The 22,845-nt window shown below is 35.6% G+C and overlaps 3 protein-coding genes across 15 annotated transcripts; 1 reads left to right on the forward strand and 2 right to left on the reverse strand.

The window, feature by feature from the left end:
- Positions 1–113: 113 nt before the first annotated feature.
- Positions 114–4,465, forward strand: LOC117227877 (uncharacterized). Of its 6 annotated transcripts, none has more exons than XM_076524365.1 (11): positions 116–361; positions 594–684; positions 750–802; positions 929–965; positions 1,031–1,123; positions 1,189–1,233; positions 1,314–1,404; positions 1,470–1,562; positions 1,628–1,680; positions 1,753–1,843; positions 1,909–4,465. In XM_076524365.1, exons 2-7 carry the CDS (start codon positions 622–624, stop codon positions 1,377–1,379), a joined length of 357 nt encoding a protein of 118 aa, XP_076380480.1. In that variant the 5' UTR covers positions 116–361; positions 594–621; the 3' UTR covers positions 1,380–1,404; positions 1,470–1,562; positions 1,628–1,680; positions 1,753–1,843; positions 1,909–4,465. The 6 variants fall into 6 exon arrangements, with proteins under 6 accessions (XP_076380484.1, XP_076380480.1, XP_076380482.1 ...); XM_076524367.1 differs by having other exon boundaries at positions 1,628–1,672; XM_076524364.1 differs by having other exon boundaries at positions 117–361; positions 1,470–1,680; positions 1,909–2,095; positions 2,224–4,465.
- LOC143259983 (protein lifeguard 3) lies at positions 2,207–4,745 on the reverse strand. 3 transcript variants are annotated; one of them, XM_076524361.1, is made up of 8 exons: positions 4,606–4,745; positions 3,551–3,627; positions 3,249–3,493; positions 3,122–3,175; positions 2,951–3,041; positions 2,731–2,856; positions 2,492–2,641; positions 2,207–2,400 (listed from the first exon to the last, which is right to left on the reverse strand). In XM_076524361.1, the coding sequence occupies exons 3-8, from the start codon at positions 3,461–3,463 to the stop codon at positions 2,248–2,250; spliced, it is 789 nt and encodes a 262-aa protein (XP_076380476.1). In that variant the 5' UTR covers positions 3,464–3,493; positions 3,551–3,627; positions 4,606–4,745; the 3' UTR covers positions 2,207–2,247. The 3 variants fall into 3 exon arrangements, with proteins under 3 accessions (XP_076380476.1, XP_076380475.1, XP_076380474.1); XM_076524360.1 differs by having other exon boundaries at positions 3,551–3,657; positions 4,606–4,742; XM_076524359.1 differs by lacking the exon at positions 4,606–4,745 and having other exon boundaries at positions 3,551–3,789.
- On the reverse strand, positions 3,934–22,699 carry Vps13 (vacuolar protein sorting 13C). Of its 6 annotated transcripts, none has more exons than XM_076524349.1 (51): positions 22,521–22,699; positions 21,968–22,081; positions 21,426–21,512; positions 21,144–21,341; positions 20,825–21,057; positions 20,626–20,764; positions 20,062–20,308; positions 19,751–19,985; positions 19,551–19,668; positions 19,235–19,481; positions 18,904–19,158; positions 18,728–18,827; positions 16,561–18,401; positions 16,182–16,480; positions 15,970–16,106; positions 15,598–15,886; positions 15,277–15,524; positions 15,085–15,207; positions 14,904–15,006; positions 14,684–14,833; positions 14,375–14,571; positions 14,166–14,303; positions 13,977–14,096; positions 13,740–13,919; positions 13,477–13,656; positions 13,217–13,378; positions 12,974–13,137; positions 12,764–12,884; positions 12,356–12,532; positions 11,383–11,607; positions 11,104–11,319; positions 10,620–10,661; positions 10,159–10,224; positions 9,256–9,459; positions 9,018–9,155; positions 8,790–8,936; positions 8,382–8,530; positions 8,180–8,291; positions 7,875–8,113; positions 7,631–7,793; positions 7,340–7,556; positions 7,088–7,263; positions 6,900–7,019; positions 6,701–6,822; positions 6,323–6,636; positions 6,118–6,239; positions 5,878–6,047; positions 5,693–5,807; positions 5,490–5,621; positions 4,941–5,108; positions 3,934–4,868 (listed from the first exon to the last, which is right to left on the reverse strand). In XM_076524349.1, the coding sequence occupies exons 2-51, from the start codon at positions 22,065–22,067 to the stop codon at positions 4,821–4,823; spliced, it is 9,993 nt and encodes a 3,330-aa protein (XP_076380464.1). In that variant the 5' UTR covers positions 22,068–22,081; positions 22,521–22,699; the 3' UTR covers positions 3,934–4,820. The 6 variants fall into 6 exon arrangements, with proteins under 6 accessions (XP_076380464.1, XP_076380463.1, XP_076380462.1 ...); XM_076524348.1 differs by having other exon boundaries at positions 21,968–22,110; XM_076524347.1 differs by having other exon boundaries at positions 21,968–22,110; positions 22,431–22,699.
- Positions 22,700–22,845: the final 146 nt, after the last annotated feature.

The raw sequence follows: 22,845 nt of genomic DNA on the forward strand, positions 1-22,845 counted from the left end.
CATATCTCATTATAGTATAGTATATCTCATTATAGTAATACTATAGTATAGTCATGCTTCATCATAGTATTTCTGGTTCACCATAGTATAGTCATGCTTCATCATAGTAAGCATTTTTATCCCCATCATTTGGGGTTCTATGTGAAAGGGTCCATACGGACGAGAAACTTAACCATCTCATTTTACCGTGCTCGCGGTCTCACTCTTCTCGCGCATCCGTATGCTTAGCGCTCCATCTGAAACACTTGGCGTGATATTCGACTTGTACGCACTTGTACAACATCGTATTTGCAAACGTCTTGAAACGACGATCATTTCTGCAATTATTAAAATTTTCGAAAACCCGTAAGCTACATTTTAGGTAATGATTTTTGGTTTACGAAGGTTTACGAGAAGGATTCTCGAAAGCGACGAATAATCTCGCAATTTTATACGATTATTACTTTCAAAAATCTGAAAAACATAGCTGAAACTTGTGTTCGTATTCTTTCAGAAAGATTACGTATTTAATAATTAATAGCGTATTTAGTAATTAATAGCGCAATCTATGCTTTTAGACCCGACGTTTGAAAGTTGTGACATTCCTTTTTCAGGTAGTATCAATTTTGGTTGAATCGGTTGATGAATAACAAAGTCATAAAAAGATTAACGATAACTGCGGAAGTTGTTTTCGCCAGAGCCCTGGTATATGCAAGACTTTAATGATTTTGGGACTGACCTAGCGATTTACAACCTATTCTTATTCACAGGCTCGCCTATTCAATAGTAACGGTCCCTTTCAGTGTCTTTTGCAGGTAAAAAGGTTCGTACTTAATCTATCTAAATGTGAGAGTGTCAACGCCTGAATAAAATGTAATTTTCTTTGTAATCGCAGACCCGCAATCAACACAGCCATTTCCTTATATTTCTAATTTCTTTGCATACACAGCGCGACAAATAAGTTTCGAGACTCGGACCATACCTCGGTAATTAATAGTGCAATCTATGCTTTTAGACCCGATGTTTGAAAGCTGTGACATTCCTTTTTCAGGTAGTATCAATTTTGGAGTTCAATCGGTTGATGAATAATAAAGTCATAAAAGGATTAACGATAACTGCGGAAGTTGTTTTCGCCAGAGCCCTGGTATATGCAAGACTTTAATGATTTTGGGACTGACCTAGCGATTTACAACCTATTCTTTTTCACAGGCTCGCCTATTCAATAATAACGGTCCCTTTCAGTGTCTTTTGCAGGTAAAAAGGTTCGTACTTAATCTCTCTAAAAGTGAGACTGTCGACGCCTGAATAAAATGTAATTTTCTTTGTAATCGCAGACCCGCAATCAACACCGCCATTTCCTTATATTTCTAATTTCTTTGCATACACAGCGCGACAAATAAGTTTCGAGACTCGGACCATACCTCGGTAATTAATAGTGCAATCTATGCTTTTAGACCCGACGTTTGAAAGCTGTGACATTCCTTTTTCAGGTAGTATCAATTTTGGAGTTCAATCGGTTGATGAATAATAAAGTCATAAAAGGATTAACGATAACTGCGGAAGTTGTTTTCGCCAGAGCCCTGGTATATGCAAGACTTTAATGATTTTGGGACTGACCTAGCGATTTACAACCTATTCTTATTCACAGGCTCGCCTATTCAATAATAACGGTCCCTTTCAGTGTCTTTTGCAGGTAAAAAGGTTCGTACTTAATCTCTCTAAAAGTGAGACTGTCGACGCCTGAATAAAATGTAATTTTCTTTGTAATCGCAGACCCGCAATCAACACCGCCATTTCCTTATATTTCTAATTTCTTTGCATACACAGCGCGACAAATAAGTTTCGAGACTCGGACCATACCTCGGTAATTAATAGTGCAATCTATGCTTTTAGACCCGACGTTTGAAAGCTGTGACATTCCTTTTTCAGGTAGTATCAATTTTGGAGTTCAATCGGTTGATGAATAATAAAGTCATAAAAGGATTAACGATAACTGCGGAAGTTGTTTTCGCCAGAGCCCTGGTATATGCAAGACTTTAATGATTTTGGGGCTCTGTTCCATGCTAAAATTGATGATTTCTTGATTGTTCCGATCCTGGTCCATGCTAAAATTAATGTAAGTTCTGTTCCATGCTAAAATACAAAAGTCGGACATGGAGGTCCACAAACACAAAGTACTAGCACTGGTTAGCATTCCCATTTCCTCTGTGTTAATATTAAAAACAAATTACATTGGAAATGCAGGTTTATTCTGATCACCCATAGCATTCATTGATTATGCATTAAACCCATGAACATTAGAACATATTGGTACAGCAGTACGATGTCGACATAAATTTGGACCGTTGCAAATATGACTTCATTGGGCTGCACCTCTATTCTTCTTCCACCCATAATTGTTTGTACATCGAAATATAAATACTAAAACATACATCGTAAAATATACCGTTTCATTGTTATTAACGTTAAAATATTGTGTACCGTTCATAGGAAATACTTGTTCGATATTAACCATTGATAACACGATCATTCCTATAACAGAAATTACAATGTGCAATACTCTAATGTATGTGAAGATGAGCACTATCATTATCACAACAATTCCAAGTATCGAAGCCAATCCAACGATCATCATGAGTCCCGTTCTCATCGTTAGATCAAACTGTAACGTGATTAAAAGTTCAAAGTTAAAAGTTAAAGTTAAAAGTTAACGATGGTATACCTTTCCTGTTCTTACGCCGTCGAAAGTACCTTCGAAAATGTTGCTAGTAGACCGATTCCAAACGTGATCGCCGATGTCATACCTAATGACATTAAGATGATTTCAATCTCGTATGTGACAGAGGCAAATGCAGCTAAATACGATAGGGCTAGTGTCTGCAAATGATAACATTTTAACGTTTGCTCCTTCTCTCATTGCCTTCGGAACATATTTTAACAGTCATTCCTTGAATAGTATCATTTATCTCACCAATTTGCACAGCCATATATAATTGAAAGGAGGCGTGCGTCTAGCACGTTCAGAACAAGCCACAGTGCAATAAGAAATAGTAAAGCATATACTGAAAAAGATAATGAATCGATCGATTGATTATAAAAATATATAAATATATATATAAATATATATATAAATATCACCTACAATGCTATAATCCATATCCACCAATGTAGAATCATGAATTTTTTTGCAGCATCCCTGAAGTATGAGTAGAGAAGACTGTTAGGTCATTGAAACCAATGTTGTAATGTTAATAATTAATAATACTGACACAAAAAGAAAGATTGCTATAACAGCCGCCGTAAATATTAACTGAAGCGTCAATATTAAGAAGACTTTTCTGATGAAGCTTCTTCTCACTTCTTCATGCTTAAAATCGCCTACATAATCTGCTCCATCCCCGTTTGGTCCCATTGCTCTTCTTTCTTGTTGTTCACGCCAAGCTCTATACAATTCTTGATTCTCCCTTTCTCTCTGCGCCACCATTTCATCGGTGACAGTAACAGTATACGGTCCCTAATAATGAGTTAATGTTAATTAGAGTATTGTCTGTCATTCTGTTGCTCTACTCACTGTCTGAATTTTCTGCCCGCTGTACAATGGTGGTAACTGTGGAGGGCCTGGTATCAGTTGCTGAGTTGCTTGATCCCCTTGCATCGAATAATTAATGATTATTGTCACTGTCAAGTACATATATATATCAATGTTGCATCGAATTTGAAGCACTAAATAGACACGTCAATCAAATTTATTCAGCCCACTAACATGAAATTATAAAATCTTATCTTGATGTGTAAATTTCCTTTCTATCAGTTCTGAATATAGACGTGGAAACATTTGCAAATGAACAAGTGAACGGACACAAACATTATCAATACAACAAATACAATATAGTATTGTAATATGGAAACAGTTTTGCGTAGTGTCGGAATACTTAATGCAAGGAAACAATGAAATTAATAGAAAGCAAAAAGCCTTTTAATTATCATCGTATAGTACATTTCATTTATACAAACAATACGTAATAATACAGCTATGTGTGTGTATCTTTTTTTGTATGATGAGGTATTCTAAATTTTACAAGCTGTGGAAGAAGATATAACGAGTCACTTTTTAGATCATTTGCGTCGTGCAGTCTATTACCAAGGGCACGGTATGTAGCATACAATGTAGAAAACATGACCGACATAAATATGATACGCAACTGACCGAATGAATGGCCAAGTAACAAGTAATAAACTGTATCAAATATTAGATAGTACTGTGTACGTAAAAGTACTTCAATTCATTCTGTACACATATAATATAATGTTAACACAATTAGACAGGTACCTACGGAAGTATAATCGAATTTAGCGTGTGCGTAAATTACATTCTTATGCACTTCTCGTTTAATATTTACATCGCTGCTGAATCGTATAATATATATATATATATGCCTCTGTTAAGTGTTTGTAGTACACTCAGCAATAAAGAATAGTACAACAATGATGGTTTCATGCTGTGCAACACAGATTAGAATTTAAGACCAGCACAGTGTGCGATAAAAAAAAACTAACAATAGACATTAAAAATATAGAAATTCTCAACCAACATGTGATTGTAACAAGAATAAAGGTACTACATACTGACTCTCTTCTAATCTCGGATGATTCCGATTGAACATCAGTCTTGTAAACAGTGTTTGTAGAAAAACCTTTTTTTTATAATATGTAGATCCACGAAGTTTTGTTTGCTAAGCTTACTATGTGTTTAGAATGCCAGGCACTATTAGTTTAATGGATTTTACTTAAATATTCAATTATGCGGCATATCTGACTTTTTCTTCAATTTTTTTTCGCCGTTATAGACCGCATTGTGTAATTTGCTTTTCTATCTTACTGAACAAAATCTGTTGACAATAAAAAAAATGTGTTAAAATTTAACGTACTTTTTACAATATAACGTAACTATTACGACTAACCTGTCGCACTGTGGGATCCTGTATTAAAAGTATTTTTGATTGATCTGCGCTACCAAATATTTTTCCAAGCTTTCTCCTCTTAGTGACGTCTTTAATAGTAATTTGAATACCTCTGTCGACTAATTTTGGCAGTTCACCAATTTCTTGCCATGTATAGGTCCAGTCCACCTAAAAGATCATTATGCGTGACTGCATTTACGTTCAAAAAATATACCATGCCTAGATAACTAATTACGAACTGATACATTAATATCTCAAGTTTAAATTCCAGGCAGGATTCATTGCGGATTGCATGCCCAGTAAAATTGCAAAAACTAAGAAAAGTAAAAAGGTGGTGCAAAACCTGAGCTATTATTGTATCCGATTGCCAGGTAGATTCGCATGACCCGAGATGGGGGATACCTATTGTAAGCATCTTACAATTAATTGTATTCCACCTTTAGGCTTGAGCGAATCGATCTGTCGATCGGAATGCGATAATGGTTGCAGTGGGGATTATGTATCGTCAGCTCGTGAACAAAAAGTTGACTAGGCTTGAAATCTACCAACCCTCCATCCACCAAATAAATCACAATGTTCCAAGTATGCTATCCTCTTGTCCGTGAGTAAAATTACATCTTTAAAAATGTACGCATGGTAGAAATAAATATCCGTGGTTGAATATTTTCCTTTTTCTAATTCCTGCCGAAACAATCATTTATGAGACCTGACAATTGTACGATTCATAAAAATAAAAAATCTCTTATACGTACAGTTAGAATTTTATGTCCCTCAGCTCGTTCTCTTATGTACGGCCTGACTAAATTGTCTGGCTGGAAAAATCTCGGTGGTCTCACCCTCTTTACTTCTTCATTTAGTTCTGTTGCTCTAAAATGTAATTCGAACCATTTAATTGACACTCTTTAATTATTAATAAAATGAGTAAATTCCCTTATACCGTTTCACTGCTCCTAGCGATCCGCTAGCAAAGTCTATAACGCCAGCAGTTGGTCTAGTAACGAGACCTACGACACCCTTTCCGAATCCTTTGAAAAAGCCTTCCACCCCTTCTTCTTTGGCGCCCGATATAGGCTTCATTACGACGCCAGTTACGCCATCAAACACCCCCTACAGTGTTGACCATTTTTTTCGTGTATATTTATATTTAATCATTTCATCGTCCTCATTTTGTACGTACCATTACTAAACCTTTACCACTCCGAGCGAGACCTTCTTGCAAGTTAGAGGGTTGTTTGTTCAATTGTTCCTGTCGTTTCCTTTGATAATCCTTGTCGAACGTAAGAGCAGCTAGACCTTTGCCTAATATCGTAAATATTTTCATTATGAAACGAACAGTCACCAATGATAGTAACAGTATTTAATAATTGAACTAAAAATTGTACCCATGGCTCCGGTAATTTTTGAAACGGCTCCAGCCATTCCGCCAACGGTGTGACCTAGCATACTTCTTACACCAAGAAATAGTCCTTCTGCAAATTCTCCAGGTCCTTGTATAGCACCTTGAAAGGGTTCATAAAACAGGTCCTCGATTCCTTTCACAGTACCAATTACAAGCCCGTAAGGATTGCCGATCACGTCGAGTCCTAAAACGAGGACATAGGCTTGTTTGATCGCTTGGCCTACGTAATGCACTGTTGCTTCAGAAATTAGTTGTTTAGTGGTCATGAAAGTGTAATCCCTTTCGAAGTATGCTAATCTATAAAAAGGAAAAATTAGTTATCGCGATCGTTTGGTTAACGGTAATTATATGAGACAATTACTTGAAAACAATGTCGTTGATGTCTGTCAATGTAACACCAATCCCTTGCAATAACACGTTTAATACTTGAGGCACTGCCGATGGTCCACTGCTACTCCCAGACATTGAAAAACTTATGTGTATCTAAGGAATGTAGTAAAGTAATTGCAATGGAATATGTACGATTAAACGCATGTTTTCCTAAAATCTTGGTAACAAACCTTCAGCGGAGAGAAATGAAGCAAATCAAAGAAGTTCTTCTGTTCCGCTGTTGTAATTAGGCTGACGTGGTACATCAGCGGCTTGTCAACTAGTTTCATATCTATCTTAAATAATTCAATCTGAAATACATAAATAATTATTATTAGAAAGTACATTTACTAAAGGGAATAGTACGACTAGAACTTACTTCTTCTGTATCGTTTACTTCATTTGCCTCCAACAATCCCATTATTGCATTAATGAATACGATATCCACTTTCACATGGAATTCCTGTATGAGAACTTTGAAGTATCGGAACTGTTGTACACTGCTGTGCTCTAATAACCGTTTGACCATACTGAGTTCAGCAAACGGTTTCATGACTGTTGGATGCAAGTATAAAATGATCGATAAATGGTACGAAATATGTGTAATCAGAAAAAAGAAAAAATGACATACCGGTACTTTGAGTGACACTCTTTGGAGGTGGTACAGGGGCTAAGATGACTGGGAAAACACAATCTGTGAGTTGGTTGTCTACTTGGAGTCTGTTGATCTTTGCGTGCAGTTGCACTTGATGCATCGAAGTTCGGTATTGCAACCATAGCCCTGTTTGGAAGGTTCGTCGCAGAAGTCTACGGTGCGGTTTCAACATTTCCATGTTCATGTAATCAATCTAAAATCACATCATTCATTGTGTCGAATTCTGTACAATTTAATCGGCACAATTGCGTTAGTAATTTCGATTACCTCTAGTTTTGGTTCGAGTATTAGTTTCTGCGACGGGTCTTTTCCTATTTGCAATTCTCGAATATATTTCTGGTAGCCTTCTTCGATTATGTTCACCTCGTTTGTGTTAAGACCTCGCCAGCGATGGGCCGCAGATTTACTTGTTTCCCAAATGATTCCAGAACTACGTTGAAATAATAATCGAATGAATAAATAAAGTTATGTATCGGTTACTTGCGCATGAACTTTTACAAAGACTGTTTACCTAGCTATACACATGTACAGTAGTTCTGATTTCGTTATGTTGTTCACAAGCGACAGTCCAACTCCGTGAATACTTATTGTCACTTCTTGTTCTATCGTTTCGAAGTCACCGGCCAATTGACAGTCCTCTGCAATCTTCATGTTCGACGTAAATAGAAGTACTCGTTGAGTACCATCCAAGAATGATACATAAAATATTTCTTCCTCTAGATCTGGCAGTTGGAAAGCACCTAAAGTGTCCTAAAAGATAGATTTTTGAATAATAATAGTAGTAGCAGATATAGTAGTTAGAATTTCACAGGCTACCTTTCTCAGGGTGTCTTCAATTTCCTTTTTATTATTGTCCTCCCATACTATCTTCTTTGGACCTGCAGGATTCTCCCAAGTGTAAAACATTTTATTGTATGACTGTACAGATCTGAAAGAAATTATAGTCTTGGCATCGTGGGAACTACTTGTCTCTTAGCCTTGAACAATACTATATAATTTTTCCAAGTCAGATGCATACCTTACATTCAGCGAACCCTTTTCCCAGAATTGAATGGTGTGAGATGTGTGATTAATGATTAACGCTGGAGCATTTCCGTAAGTGTAAACGGATAGAGAAATGTAAACTCCGCCTTCGCTGACTTGTATGTCCACGTTGATGCCACCATACTGTTAACAAATACCTTTAACTTGATGTGTGAACGAATATTAATGAGGAGGAGGATCCATCCAGTCCACAACCTTGATGATGACAAATAAAACCGATTTCCTATATCTACAGTTTCAATGTATAAACAATAATAAATAATTTTGTTGACAATTTTTTACAGAAGGAAAATCGGTTTAATTTATCATTGTTAAACTTTTGGATTGGACGAGCCCCAGGCCCTTGGGAGTTCTAGGATAAAAATATCATTTAGGAGCAAACCTTATTATCTAATTTTAGTAAAGTTGTATGGCTCTCGGTGTAAATGAATGGTGCAGTTGTTTCAGGTTCATCTACAATCTTAGCTCTTAATGTTTTTTGTTCAGTTTCAGAACGAGGCCAAAGAGATGTACATTCACCGGGAGGAATCTAGGATATAATATAACGCTATAGTGTATAACATGTGAAAATTTTAATTAGGAAGGAAATTTCATTTTTTTGAACAATTACCTTGAACATCGGATCGGCTGGTCTATCACCTTCTTGACATTCGATAAGGAAATTAGAATTATTTATAATTACATAGTACGGTGTAAATGTAATCTGCTTTGTTAAAGAATTATAGGTCAGTTGGTTGTGAACTCCGATCTATAAAACATAAAGGATATTAATTCATTTCTTTGATTGCATAAATAATCTTTCGATGCCTTAATATAAAAGTTAGTTTAATGTTTAGTTAAATAAGAACCTGGTATGTCAACCCATTATATTTGCAAGCAACCATTCCCTCGCTTCCAGCAGTGTCGATTGGAAACTTATCAGACCATTCTCCATCTTCCACTCTGATCATTGCCTTTTTTTTACCAAAGAATACTTTCGAGCGGAATGAGAATAGTATGGGTCCTTTGAAATTTTCTGGGTGGTACAATACATTTAAATAGTCATCTCCGCTCTGAAAATATTTATACAATGAGATGCCTACGATAATGTTGTTTGACACATGTTTTAGCAAATTACTTGAGACGTGCAAACGAAATGCAATTAAATTTATTCACTTTAGTTTGTATAACATTGTTCATTCAAAGGAACAATGTTATACGTTATTACATTGTTATACAAACGATTACAATGTACATAAAAATTTGCCAACACCAGTTAACAATTTAGTCCTGTAAACTCATGTACCTAAATTTTTCTGATCTCGTAATTCTTTCGTTTCATATATAAACATATTTTCAAGAATTTTGTATAAGAAATTAACTGCAGTGATTGTGTAGAAGCATTTAACTTAGCACACGCTTGTTAATTAGGCCTCTATGGAAGAAATGTGAGTAAATGCAACAATTTAGAGGACCTGCGAGATGAATCGATCACAAATGGAACTATGGTGATGTGTCCTTTTAATTTTCGTATGTCATATATGTACACGTGGAGTTAGTAAAGCATTGTATGCAATATCTAATCGTTAATTCTAGTAGTAGGTTTAGTTAAAAAGAAAGCATCGATTAGGACAGAATAGGGGTTACTATACATTAACAAGGAAATATACACAGTTACACTCATTTCACCAGATTACGTAAACTGTATGATCGCATAGTGTAACAAGGAATCAACGTCACCAATATAAAATGAAAATAATGTGTATCGTCACCGAACGTGCTTTCTTCTTCCTGTACTCTGCACGTTGTCGATGGGGTTTCCTGACACAAAGCAAATTCTGAAAGATACCTTTCTATGAATTTTCATGTTATCTTTTAAGATTGAAATGATCATTTTAATTATATGGAAGCTTCCTCAAATTTATGATTCTACGATTCACGAGCCTTGTATTCTATATCTGTATATTGCATAAATGAAACTGAACATGTTCATGTTATTTAGAAATGGATTAGAAAGATTCGCATGCTATAAATTGCGCCCAGAAGAAAACACATAAAATGTTCTCACTTTCAAAAGAATACTTTTCAAATGAATCTCTCATCTACGTAACAGTCTCATCTCAAAATGAACTACATAGAATAATATAACCATCACTGTATGATAGTGTTCATTTAGTAGATATATCCATATAGCTTAAAAGCATGAAAAGGTACTGTAACATGATATCACTACCTTGGTTGGACTTGAGTGTTCTTTGCCACCCTTACTTGATTTCTGTAAAATAATGTATTGTATAAGATACGACCAGATTGATCGAAAGAATTTTGCAACATTATACTACGTCCAGCATGCACAAGACAGCACAACGATTACGGATCGCATAAATAGTCAAACTCAAGCATAGGGGAGTCGAATGGCATGCCTAACGCACACACCATAACTACTAAGGCCGTCGTCGTCGTCGTTGTGATCATTGTTTTAATTAAAATAATCTGTACTGATGTTGCGCAGTTATTAATTGAATTCTCATAAAAAATGAAGAATAACTTACAACAAAGTATAAGCAAAAATAGGTACGAAATTTACAGAAAAACTGGCTGTTTGAAAGAAACATGTATAATAAGCAAAATATACACAAGCCAACAATTGGAAATTATGGCCAATTATTTCGTTGTAAAAGGTGAATTAAGTAAGAACATGTTTCGCTGATACTCACCCGATAAGACAACATTAAACCTGTTTTATTCAACATCCAAAATGGACAGTATAATGCCATAACGATAGATCCATGTTTGTAGGATGTGTGCATTCCCAAATCCATTATAACTTTTTGTGCACTATCGAATGATTCGAAGGACCAGACTGAGAATTCTGGCGGGTTTGCAAGTATTTCGCCTCTGCATGACCAGTCTTTCTCTAAATAATTTGGTAGCTACAACAAATTATTGAAGTTAGTCATTAATTTGTTTTGTAAAATTTAAATCTGTAACTGTACCTTGATAACTATGTGAGATTTTCCAGGATCGATTGTAGGAATTTGATATGATGTACCTGCGTCCAATAACTTATCTTGGAAAGTCCCAGGAATGGACACAATAATGTCAATAGGGAGGAAATTTTTCAAGTACACAGATGGATACAAATGAACATTGTAAATAGTACTAGCCATCGTATGTCGACTCGTGTTCTCAAAGTAGACCTGTTCTATTTCTCCTACAACCTGCAAATGATTCGGTATACCATTAGAACGGCTCTTGTTGCGTACAGATCGTATTGCTTATTTTGTTAGATTTTATGCTATAATACTATATTACACTATCATTCTTTACATAAATATCTACGTCAGTAAAATTATTTTCAACGTTGCAGCATATACCATTCTAAGTAACAAGAATGAAACGCAAGATTCATGCAGTTAACATATTACAGTATGTATGTAAACGTATTACAGAACAAATATTAATGATATAAAATGTATCATCAACATCTTCTGCATCTACATATATTGACTTCATGGTGTTTTGTTTTGTACGAGATGAGTATGTGTAGCAAAACAAGAAATAAATAACGAATAGACTTCTCTGCTAAGTAACATCTAATCATTTAGTATTATCTGAATAACAAAATCAACTCTTAATCGAGGAGAAGAATAAAACAGAACAGGAGGACAATCTAAGAAACTTATACAATATTCTTGCAAAATATGTCAGAATTAAAGAATAACCGTTGTCCACTCCGTTGTTTATTCTCCTTTCTGCATTTGTTTATTGTGTTACATTAACAATATAATATACAACTAGCAACTGCAGTATATGCTATTGTGTTGTCTGCTGCAAATACACATTCACATTTAAGTTATATAATATTAAACTATCTAACAGTGATAGGAAAATACATATTTGTTTGATACCCAAATAAATACCTAGATCACAAACCTTTTTCAAATCTAATTAGGAAAATGGTAGTACCTGAATAGGTGCTTTCACATATTTTGGGTGTTCGGAAGGTAAACTTTTCAAGCAAAAACGCTTGATATAATCAACGAAATGACAGAATATGGATCGCCAGTTAATAGCATCAAATAATAAGCCAACAGTGTTGTTATTATATAAAATACTACCAACCACAATCATCACGCAAAACATCTAAAAGTAAAAACTGCTGCTTATGTAACATAGAAGTATGTAATAGTGTTTCAACGAAACCGTCTGTATATATACATAGTTCAAATTAAATGCCTATTCGTATAATCAGTGCTTAGTTAGACGCACAGAGTGCACTTTTAATTGAATAATGATAGTATCAACATAATTAGAACATAATAAAATAGTCGGCTAAAAGTGTCAATGTGTAGAAACATTAATATAGTGAATTACCTTTATGTAGAACGGTTCTACTATTTCCTGCTTCGTGCGGCTTTCACATTTTAGAAGTTTTGTCATAGACACTGTCTTTTGCAAATCTTTCCAAACGAATGGTTCTATCGACACCATATACCTATGAACCAAATGGAATATACATGTGACTGCACTTCGAATGGCTGACTAAATTATAAGTATTAAAAGTATCGTATTCAGTTATATTACTTGTCAACGCTGAAAAATAGCCAATAAGTGTTCGTTGGAGTGTACACTGCGTCTAATGGAAGATTCAATTTGCTATCTGGAGCGACAGTGCCCACACATTCAACTTCATTTCCACGTCTAGTCATGTAATATACAGATATTGGGTCACTGAAATGATTGTGCACCTAAAACACACGTAATATTATTCTAATAAGTTCATTAAATTGGTAAACGGTTATCAGTAGAAATGAGAGAGAAGCGAACCTGTAGAATACTTCGAAGAGTTACAATAGTGCTCCCTTCATCCACTAAAACATCAGATACGATTCCCCATTCTTCAGAACTTTCCTTTCGATATCTCAAAGAAAAGAACCTCTTGTCGGCTCTTAGAACCGGTATAGCCAATGTGCAGCCGATTTCTTTAAACTTTCGGAAATATTGTATATGAATTAAATTGAGAATGTTATTTTTTTCGCTTAATTTCACCACGAATAAGAGTAGCATTAAAATAAAATCTATCCTACCGAAATAACGAATTTATCATCTTCTTTTTCTTTAATCGAATCAGCCTTCAGTTGATCCAACAGGGGCGTTTCAATTTTCGTTGTTTTAGAAGCAAGTTCCACTGATGCGCCAGTCTCAAGGATTACTTCCATGTATGAGTCAGTTTTTTCTCCTGTTACTTTTGACCTATCATCAAATACCTACAATAAAATTCATGATACAATGCTCGAGCTTCTATGAGTTTCAGTCTAGCAAGGCTTTGTAAACTAATTGCAAAAGACACCTTAAAGTGACTGCGTTCTAAATCTAAAACCATAGCCAAACCGGTTTCGTTTTTCAGCACATATGGTGCAAGGTTTTTAGCAGTTCCTTTTTCACCAGCAGTCATCGCAGATGAGAATGCATTGCCAAGCTGCTTGAGCACGTCCAGACAAGTTTTGGTCACGGTTATTTCCAGATTTTCCTGTTGCAAAAGCATATCGTTAAAATGCATAGATACAATTGTTTAAATATGACTTACCGAAGACTCTATATCAATAGACATTTTCGCTGTTTGGTGCCATTCGTCCGGTTCATTCTCAGAAGTTGGACTTGCTACACTAGCTCCTCTAGAGCCTATCGCGATTTCATTAAATTGTACCTAGCAAATAACGATAGAAAAGCTATCAAGATTATATAATTTAGTCAAGTAATATAAGATATACGTTACTTTTGTTTTCAATTCCCATGGCGTAGAAATACGTTTTCCATTCTTCATTCCCTCTACAGGCTCGATTAAGGGTTCCCACAAAGCAAGGCAACTATTATAATATGCCATAATCAACGACATCGTAGCTTCCACATTCATCTGGAAGCATTCACCTTTTTAAGCGAACGTCACGAAGATATAATCATTAAGAATACTATTACAATTCTTACCGACTTCGAGCTCCAATCATTGATATTGCTTTGAAATCCAATATGAAGCAAAAGCATGGGTAGGGTTTTATTGCCAACACCTGCCTCTAATGTGAATAAAATCGTTGGTGCAGAAATTATTGCCAGTTCTGGTTTGTAATCTGCAGTAACCTCGTCGTCAGAATATACAAAATCCTCTAAAGCTTCTACCCCGAATTCTATTAAAAAGAAATAGAGTTATAATAACATATTGAGACATTGTAAAATTACCAGTCCACGATATAATATGATTTATCACAATTGTGTAATGTAAGATGCGTATGCATTTACCTGTTTTGAGGAACCAAAAATCACCCTCCTCGTATGGTGTTATAATCCACAATCCTTGATAATTTGGTTCAGAAATCTGATCCTCTTCTTGATCTTTTACTTCCGTTTTCGTAACAGTGTGGACAACTTTATTTAATATTTCTATCACACCTGCAAGCAAAACATTAGAGAATGATTATGTTTCAGAAATTCAGTTTCTTCGATTGTGCGATTAATGTACCTGGTGACACCGATACGTGAATATCGGTACAACAAACATCTATATGAAGACCTTTCCCTTCTGGTGTAGAGCCAGCTACGCTAATACTGCATGGTCTTAGAACCTTCGGAGAATAATCAATCGTATATTCTGTGCCAGAAAATTATGGCATTTAAAAGAGGAAACATATTCAAAATTTTACCTGATATATCCAGTCATTCCTCTTCGCTGGATTGTATATACCAGCCAGAATCGACAAATCTTTTATAGAACCAGTTATCACTTGGTGTTCACCCATTAATCGTACTTTTAAGATCAGTTCAGTCTTAAAAATAAAAATAATAATATATAATATCTATAAAATGTGAGAAAAACTTGGATAAACATTTATTACATTCAATATGAGGCAATTTGAATTGATGTCATCCATGTCTTCGAGTAATATAATATCCGGCTTCTCGATGTGCAGATTAATAGTGAACATTGTTTTATTTGGTGCGGCAGGAGTATGTTTTTTCTTTGCTACTCCTTGGTGTGTTGGTTTACTTATCGATGCCTCCTCCTCGGTGGTAAAGAAATCCTTAAGTTTCATTAAGTAATCAAGGGATACGATTATACTAAAGGAGAAAACTTTGACATCGACTGCAAGTAAGAAATTTTGTCTCGTAAATTAATTCATTTGAATCGGATTTAAAAAGTTATCATTAAATCTTACCAAAGGTATCATTTAAGCTTTGTTTAATGGTCATGTCTAACATACTGCGAACCGATTTAGACTCTACTTCCACTTCATTCATAGTGGGTAGAGTCATTGTTCTTTCCATGATTCTAATCAGAGAACCTTGTCTACTGTGGCGTGTGTCATCTAAAGTACAGTTCATAAGGAGAATCGAAGTTGCCATTAAACCGTCGGCAAATATTCTACCTTTCAGTGCAAAATGAGTTAAACAAAACTTTGCCAATCCATTCTCTGGTAGATGTAACAGGGAACTTTCAGATCGTAGCTGAAATTTATTTTTATATTTCAAGCTAAGATGATTTCGAGTTGAAATAAACAATACTAATTCTTACGTTAATACCAAATTACCATTTTAGAACCGCCGGTATATAAATTAATTACAAGACTATCCATGATAAATTCAAATTTAATGGACGTATGTGCATGTACTTGTTCCTGAAACTCTATACTTTCAGCTCCTGTTGCGGCAGTCATTTCAAGTTTATCTGTTTAAAAAATATTGTAATCAATTGATTATATTCTCGACCGCAGATCCATGATGAAGTATTATTTGACCTTACCACTTTGATGATGCTGAACTTCGACCTCAAGCTTCTTGTCAGTTTGTACACTACCTTGAATAGGTTTCGTTTCTTCGACCTTCTCACCTAAGTTCTCTTCTAATACTTTGAGCGCAGTCACGTAATCTTCCTTACTAATCAGCAGGTTAATTTTATTTAATCTGCCAGACATGTCGATATCCGGAATAGAAATAAACCAATCGGTTGATAAATTGCGTTTAATAAGTAACGTGAAACTAACTGGTTCTAGCAGCAATATTTCATTCTCAATCGTAAATTGGTCCATGTTCAACTTCACCCTACGAAGATACAATAGAGTAAACAACACACACACACACACAGTACTGTCGACTACTTGAGTGGAATTTGCAATAATTACCTAGATAATTTCAAGTTTTGCAACTCGATCTTCATTTCATCGACAATTGGACAATCTCCTGCCTCATTTGTGACCTCCAATTTTTTAAATACGTTGCAGACAGTGAGATTACCCATGTCCAGCGTTAAACAATGATTGCTCTTCGAATGCATCGGTACATATATAACAGGAGCCTTAATTTTTACTGCAAGCCCAATGCGTGTTGCACTTTCCTGTACATCTTTAATGTTTGTTTTTGCAGCTTCCGCAGCTGCAGCTGATGCATTCTTTATAGCTTGTTGCGCGGCTTGGAAGTTATTTAAGAAACTCATTATACTGGCGAGAAACATATTTAAGAAGACGATGCGATAGCAGCCCATCAGTACAGTAATAGACATATTATTTTTGTCGATCTCTGATGGCTCGATATTATACATTATAATCTGAACTTGCAAAGATTCGGTGTTCTCCGTTACCGATACAATGTCTCTGTAAGCTGACGCAGCATTAAGGTCTATAATACTGATGGAGGATAAATTAACGTTCGCTTGAGAATAAGAAGCTTTCATTATAAATCCTACCGTGATCCCATCAACGTAAAATGCAGTGATCTCTTTGCATTCACTAACCATCTTCATACGAATAGTTCCAACCTTAGTCTGAATCTTCAAATCTATATGTTCGATCATTGTTCTCTTTCTACGCGTTGATCGAAGCTTCTGTCTTTGGATTTGTTCCCTAAAGAAAGTAGACGTTTCCTCTTGAATGGAGGTTAAATGGCTTACTTTTGGACGTACTGGATGTTGTTCTACATCCGCCACACTTTTTGTTACCAAATTCATTTGATCTTGCATGTACGTTGCAAACCGTAGAAGACTTATCAACGCTTCCTGATGTAGTAAAACGTCCAACGTCGTGAATTCTAGCTTCAACAATTTAATAACGGATCCGTGTCTCGTTGTGAAATCTGGGGATCGCTTGTTCACGTTTATATATTGCATTGTTATTAAGTACTCGTTTTTACCAGACGTCATAGGCGTGTTCACCATAAATATTTCCGCTTCGTTATGGTGTTGTTTCACTTGAACACCGCCCAATCTTAACAATATCTCTTGGTCGTACGTTCGCTGCACCATTTCGGCTTCCACTTGCAGTATCTCGAATTTTATAAACGGCGTTATCGCATCGTCTTTTTGGGACGAAACCAGCAGCGCAAATTCTTTCATGACAAATTTCATTTCTAAATCGATGGTTTGCTTAACGGTCTTGACTTCTTCTTTCTTCTTCTCGGAAATAGTGGAAATGGTCGCCAGCTCTTTGAACAGAGACAGTTGAGAAGTAGATTTGCTAAGTGCGGATTTCCGAAGTTCCGTCGGTTCTTCCTCTTTCGGCAATGGCATGCTCTGAGCGATAGACAGTACTTCCAACAAGCGATTGTCGGTGATATTGATTACGAGCGATGGTAATTGACCGATAAGCCTCAGCTTCGGAAGCAGAGGATCATCGGTGATCAAGCATTTGTGAAATTGTATTTCAAGCGTGGTTGGATGCAATAATGTCATAGAGTCGTGAACAGTTGATAAAATTGTGCGCCATTCTTCACCCGGAAGGGAAACTATTACTTGAACGTTAACTATTTTCAGAACAAATTTGTCATAACTGTGCTCTCTGAGATGCAACAGAACGTCCTCTTCGCTTTTACCCATGCTGATCAACTGTTTAACAGACACATTTGACTTATCCTCTTTTGGCTTCTCTAACGAGTGTATCTTTAAGCTACCAAGATTAACTACTAACAATGACTTTGTGCTGTTGTAAAATCCACCGTGCGGAATGATCAACTGTGACGCCTGCATGTCGACCTGTTTTAAGTAAAGAATGTTTGCTTGGTATTCAATACTGACGGAATTTGTGTCGATCAATATTATTATGATACAGTAGATTCTCTCAAATAGTCCCTCAGTTTGGAATAAAAAATGGACAGAGAGAGAGAGAGAGAGAGAGAGAGAGAGAGAGAGAGAGAGAGAGAGAATAGCACAAAAACAATATGAGCAGACCCCTACCAAGGGACTATGTCGGAGAATTTACTGTATCTCTAGATTAAATGCTTGATACGGATATTTTACGAGCGTACAATTTATTTTAGAACAACAAAGATTTTCATGAATAAAATGAAATACCGTTTTACCTGTATATCTAATACTGAATGCTTCTGAATGGCGTGTTCTAAGCCAAGTGCCGACATTTCCTTAAAACCCTCAAGCTGCTCTGCAGCAGCCGCTTGAAGCCTGCACAAAGAAAGTAATAAATTGATTCGAAGAAATTAGATACATCTCGTACAATTATAAAAGATAGCAATCTTACTGATTTAGAGTCGAAGAGTTTTGTACTTTAAACAAATTAACTAATTCTATCACAGTTTGTGCATCGTAAATAATGTCCACCGATGTCGACCTCACTATAACACGATCGCCGCATAACTTATCCAAAGGATTTTTTTCGTACGATACATATATTAAAACTTGTTCTGCACTGTGTTCATGAGAATTGAAAAGCGAAGGGACGTGATCATTCTGTTTCGTTCCCAGAAGCTTCATTTCATTGATCGACGCTGTAACTCTGTAACGAAAGACATGATCGGTATTTGAATTTAATTGTATTGCGGCTGAAAATAATTGTTAAGAAATGTATGTACAATATAGCATTTGCGGATGGTCTCGAATTGAAGACAGCTTCAACAACGTGAAGTTGAAGATCCAATATACACGGGTAATCTTTGTCTGTGTCTAAAAATATTATCTGAAGTTCGTGGAGAAGGAACCGGGTGTCTATCATCACGAATGTTTCGGGATAATGAGTTGGTGCACTGTTTTCTTGGTAATCAATCGCTCTGTATAATTTCTCTTTTTCTTGTTGTGTCATCGCCTGCTCGAATTTTCGCACTGAAGAAAAAAACATTTTTTTATACAAAGAGAAAAAATTAACTAGAAGATAAATATTTGGTCACTCACTTATTGCTGCCGCCGAATTTAAGTCTTCAGCTTCCTCCGCTTGCGAAGAAGACCAGAGGAATCCAAACCATCCACGCTTCGCCTTCAGACTCTTTTCCTTTTCTGCCAATCTTTCTACCTGTAAAGTACAGACTGAATATAATTTCTCTTAAGTAAATTACAAAGATACACGTGCGAGTATTATTAATAATAATACGAACTTCCATTTCGATTTGCTGCCTAATGATCACCAAGTTAAAGATGTCCAATCTTTTTTCGCACTCTGTGAGGCGATCTTCTATCTCCCGTGCAACTTTCTTAACTGTTAATTTTGTCTGATACACCTCTGCATATTCGCGACATAGATCTCTGTGCTCTTTCATGTGATTCCAGTCCCAATTCCTACGATTTCTGCGTACTGTTTCTTCCAGGACACAAATATATGCGAAATGCCACCTTAAAACAAAAGATTGCATTGTATTTGTAATTAAATTGTCACCGTAACTAATGACAATTTATAATGATTTACTACCATTCTTTATAGTGTCCTCTGTATGATGTTAAATTCGGCCTATACTTTCTATATGGCGCTGCTCTCTGAGCTTGATCTAGACCTTCGCCTAATTGTACAAGGGTGTGATACTGTTTCTTCGTTAGTCCTATCCTCAATTTTTGCATTTCCAAGTCCACCCACACCTTGGGAATAGTGTAATTACTGCCGTCTGTTTCCGGCTTCGGATTTAACTTTAATTTTGCGTTCACGTTTATTGGGCCCAACACTAAAAAACGGGAGGTTCTATAATTTCGAGAAATATACAGGATGTCCTAAAAATGTTGAAATCAAATTAAATTGATTATACTATATTGATACTATATTTATTATTATTTCATCCTTTATGAATGAATGACCAATCAGAGGGCGAGTACAACCTACAGCCACTGTCTGGCAGCGGTCAGCACGTACTGGCTCTCTGATTAGTTCGTAGAAGTGTATTTAAATGACTTCAGGAATTATCCATTTCATTTGATTCAAACATTTTTTGGACACCCTGTATAAACTACTCATGGCAATGATACTTTATATGTATATGCTCACAATATTGGTAACCAGGAGGGTTATAGTCTGTAGTTGCAATGCCACTACAAAAAAGATCAGTGTAGTTTGCTTGTGTTTTGTTACTAAACTGTTCAGTGGTAGTATTGAGATACACAGCTAATCCATCCAATGTGCACAACTAAAAAGAAAACATTACCGTTATGTTTGGTACTATAATATTTTTGCTCGTACAGCTTACCTTATAAATTTGTGGTATGGCATACATATCTTTCATGTTACCAACTGTTTTCCAAGAATCTGTACAACTTTCTAAAATGAATTTATCAAGTGTAAAACCAACTGAAAATGGATGATCTTTAAAAGATACATGGTCCTCATATCGTACATGTATCCTTTTAATTTCGACATGTATATTTTTTATCATACGGGCGATGAGCTTTTCAACCATCGAATCATCTAATTTTTCTTGTACTATAACAGAAAGAAATATGTATATTTGTTAATTGTAAGCGTATAAGCATTCCTAAAAATTTAAAATGTTGACCCTAAACAGTTACATTTAGTATCCGCCAGCTGCTTTGTTTTCTCAACTCTTGCAAGCTCTGCCCTTTTAGCTTCAAGCTGAACTTTGCTTTCTTTCTCTGCATCGTACGCAACTTGACTTGTTGGTACTATGAGCAGAAACAATTCTTCAACTATCGCATCAATTTGACCATTCCACATGTCTTTGAATGGTATTTTTAATATAAGTTTGCCTGTAGAAACAAAATACTATATCAACTGTTTCTCTTTTACGTTTGGCATTTGGACAAATGAACAAATAAGTAGTTAATACAAACCTAGTCTCCCATATCCTAATCTTATAGGCAAATCCAGCACATCCAATGCAGTCTCTTTTATTAATAAATCATTTAACACAACATCCCCTTAAAAGAAATGTTATTTTACTTAACGTATAAATAGTATAGAGGAAATCCGAAACATGTGCATAGTTAGAAAGCATAATCAACTGCATTGTACAAATATACATAGAAACGAAAGTGTTAGTTTCAAAATCTTTTCGTCTTCTAAATTCAAACAATTGCAGTTCCCGCGGTATACGTCATGCGTGATAAAGTGCCAGGCAATATAAATAGAAGATGATGTCACAACGATGTACTAATAATAAAATACATCTGTGTAGGTTTACGAAATTTGTATCGCGTCAAATAAATTGCCATCGCTTTCGCATTATTTTAATTTTCCCGAGTATTAACGAACTTGCAACGAAATCTATGGATATACAAATGTACATATATCTATTTTTTTGACTGTATACCGATGCGTGTACATATATTTAGAATGCTTTGGAAAACATAGAAAAATGTGCAAATGCTCTTACCACCCCATAGACTGACTTTTAGCTGCGTGTAATCCAAATTTTGTATATACTCTCCCAACACCTTGTTTAGGAGTTCAGTAACGATTGATTCGAAAACCATTGTTGATTTTTACTCTGTCAACGTACAGTTAATATCGTAACATCTATATAAACACGATAGAAACGAATAACAAATATTTAACAACATTCGCGTTCGTGAATCCGATGGTTAACGAACGGTTGGCGCATAAACGTGAAGTCAATCGATAATAAAAATACCGCATAACCTAACACGAATTCTGCATTTACACGTGTGTTCTATATAACTACGACCATGTACGAAACATAATACGCAACTATGTATTACGATTCATGAATTCCGCACACTACTAATTATTGTCATTGTTCCGCACTATTGATATCGATTCGAATTTTTGCTAACCCACTACTGCGCGCCGCTCTTGTTTCGATTGTCAAACTTTACCCGAAAATTATCGATTACGTCAGATTATTAACCGATAATGATTGTTAAGTTGCAAATTTAAATGACATCATACAGAAGCTTCATACTGACTTCCTCTGACATCTGATGTGCATTATGTTACGCTTATCGCCCTCGCAATCTATTCGTTCACTGCACACTACATATGTTTGGTATGTATGTATGTATATGTATATACAATACGTATGTATGCGGGCTTGGGCGTATACTATGTAATAATAATAATACAATATGTATCTATGCACATACTCCATACACTATCGCAAACTATATCAGATTGATATGATACGCGCTAGCATGCAATCTTTTTTTCTTAGGTAATCACGTAAGTACTTGCATATGCATATATATAAAAAAGATGGCGTAGTAAAATGTATAAAGATATATGTGTATGTAC

This window comes from Megalopta genalis, chromosome 8 (genome assembly GCF_051020955.1).
Source record: "Megalopta genalis isolate 19385.01 chromosome 8, iyMegGena1_principal, whole genome shotgun sequence".
Taxonomy (NCBI): domain Eukaryota; kingdom Metazoa; phylum Arthropoda; class Insecta; order Hymenoptera; family Halictidae; genus Megalopta; species Megalopta genalis.

What these genes read in the sequence shown, in the direction of transcription:
- LOC117227877 (XM_076524365.1), top strand. Translation starts at nt 622, where the DNA reads ATGAATAACAAAGTCATAAAAAGATTAACGATAACTGCGGAAGTTGTT. An exon ending in TGTCTTTTGCAGGTAAAAAG is followed by an intron (nt 803 to 928) that starts GTTCGTACTTAA and finishes TTGCATACACAG; the next exon opens with CGCGACAAATAAGTTTCGAG. An exon ending in GAGACTCGGACCATACCTCG is followed by an intron (nt 966 to 1,030) that starts GTAATTAATAGT and finishes TTCCTTTTTCAG; the next exon opens with GTAGTATCAATTTTGGAGTT.
- LOC143259983 (XM_076524359.1), bottom strand. Translation starts at nt 3,670, where the DNA reads ATGTACTTGACAGTGACAATAATCATTAATTATTCGATGCAAGGGGAT. An exon ending in ATATATGGCTGTGCAAATTG is followed by an intron (nt 2,857 to 2,950) that starts GTGAGATAAATG and finishes TATCATTTGCAG; the next exon opens with ACACTAGCCCTATCGTATTT. An exon ending in GAATGATCGTGTTATCAATG is followed by an intron (nt 2,401 to 2,491) that starts GTTAATATCGAA and finishes TGTATGTTTTAG; the next exon opens with TATTTATATTTCGATGTACA.
- Vps13 (XM_076524349.1), bottom strand. Translation starts at nt 22,067, where the DNA reads ATGGTTTTCGAATCAATCGTTACTGAACTCCTAAACAAGGTGTTGGGA. An exon ending in AACACTCAAGTCCAACCAAG is followed by an intron (nt 10,225 to 10,619) that starts GTAGTGATATCA and finishes GGTATCTTTCAG; the next exon opens with AATTTGCTTTGTGTCAGGAA. An exon ending in AAGGGTTCGCTGAATGTAAG is followed by an intron (nt 8,292 to 8,381) that starts GTATGCATCTGA and finishes AATTTCTTTCAG; the next exon opens with ATCTGTACAGTCATACAATA.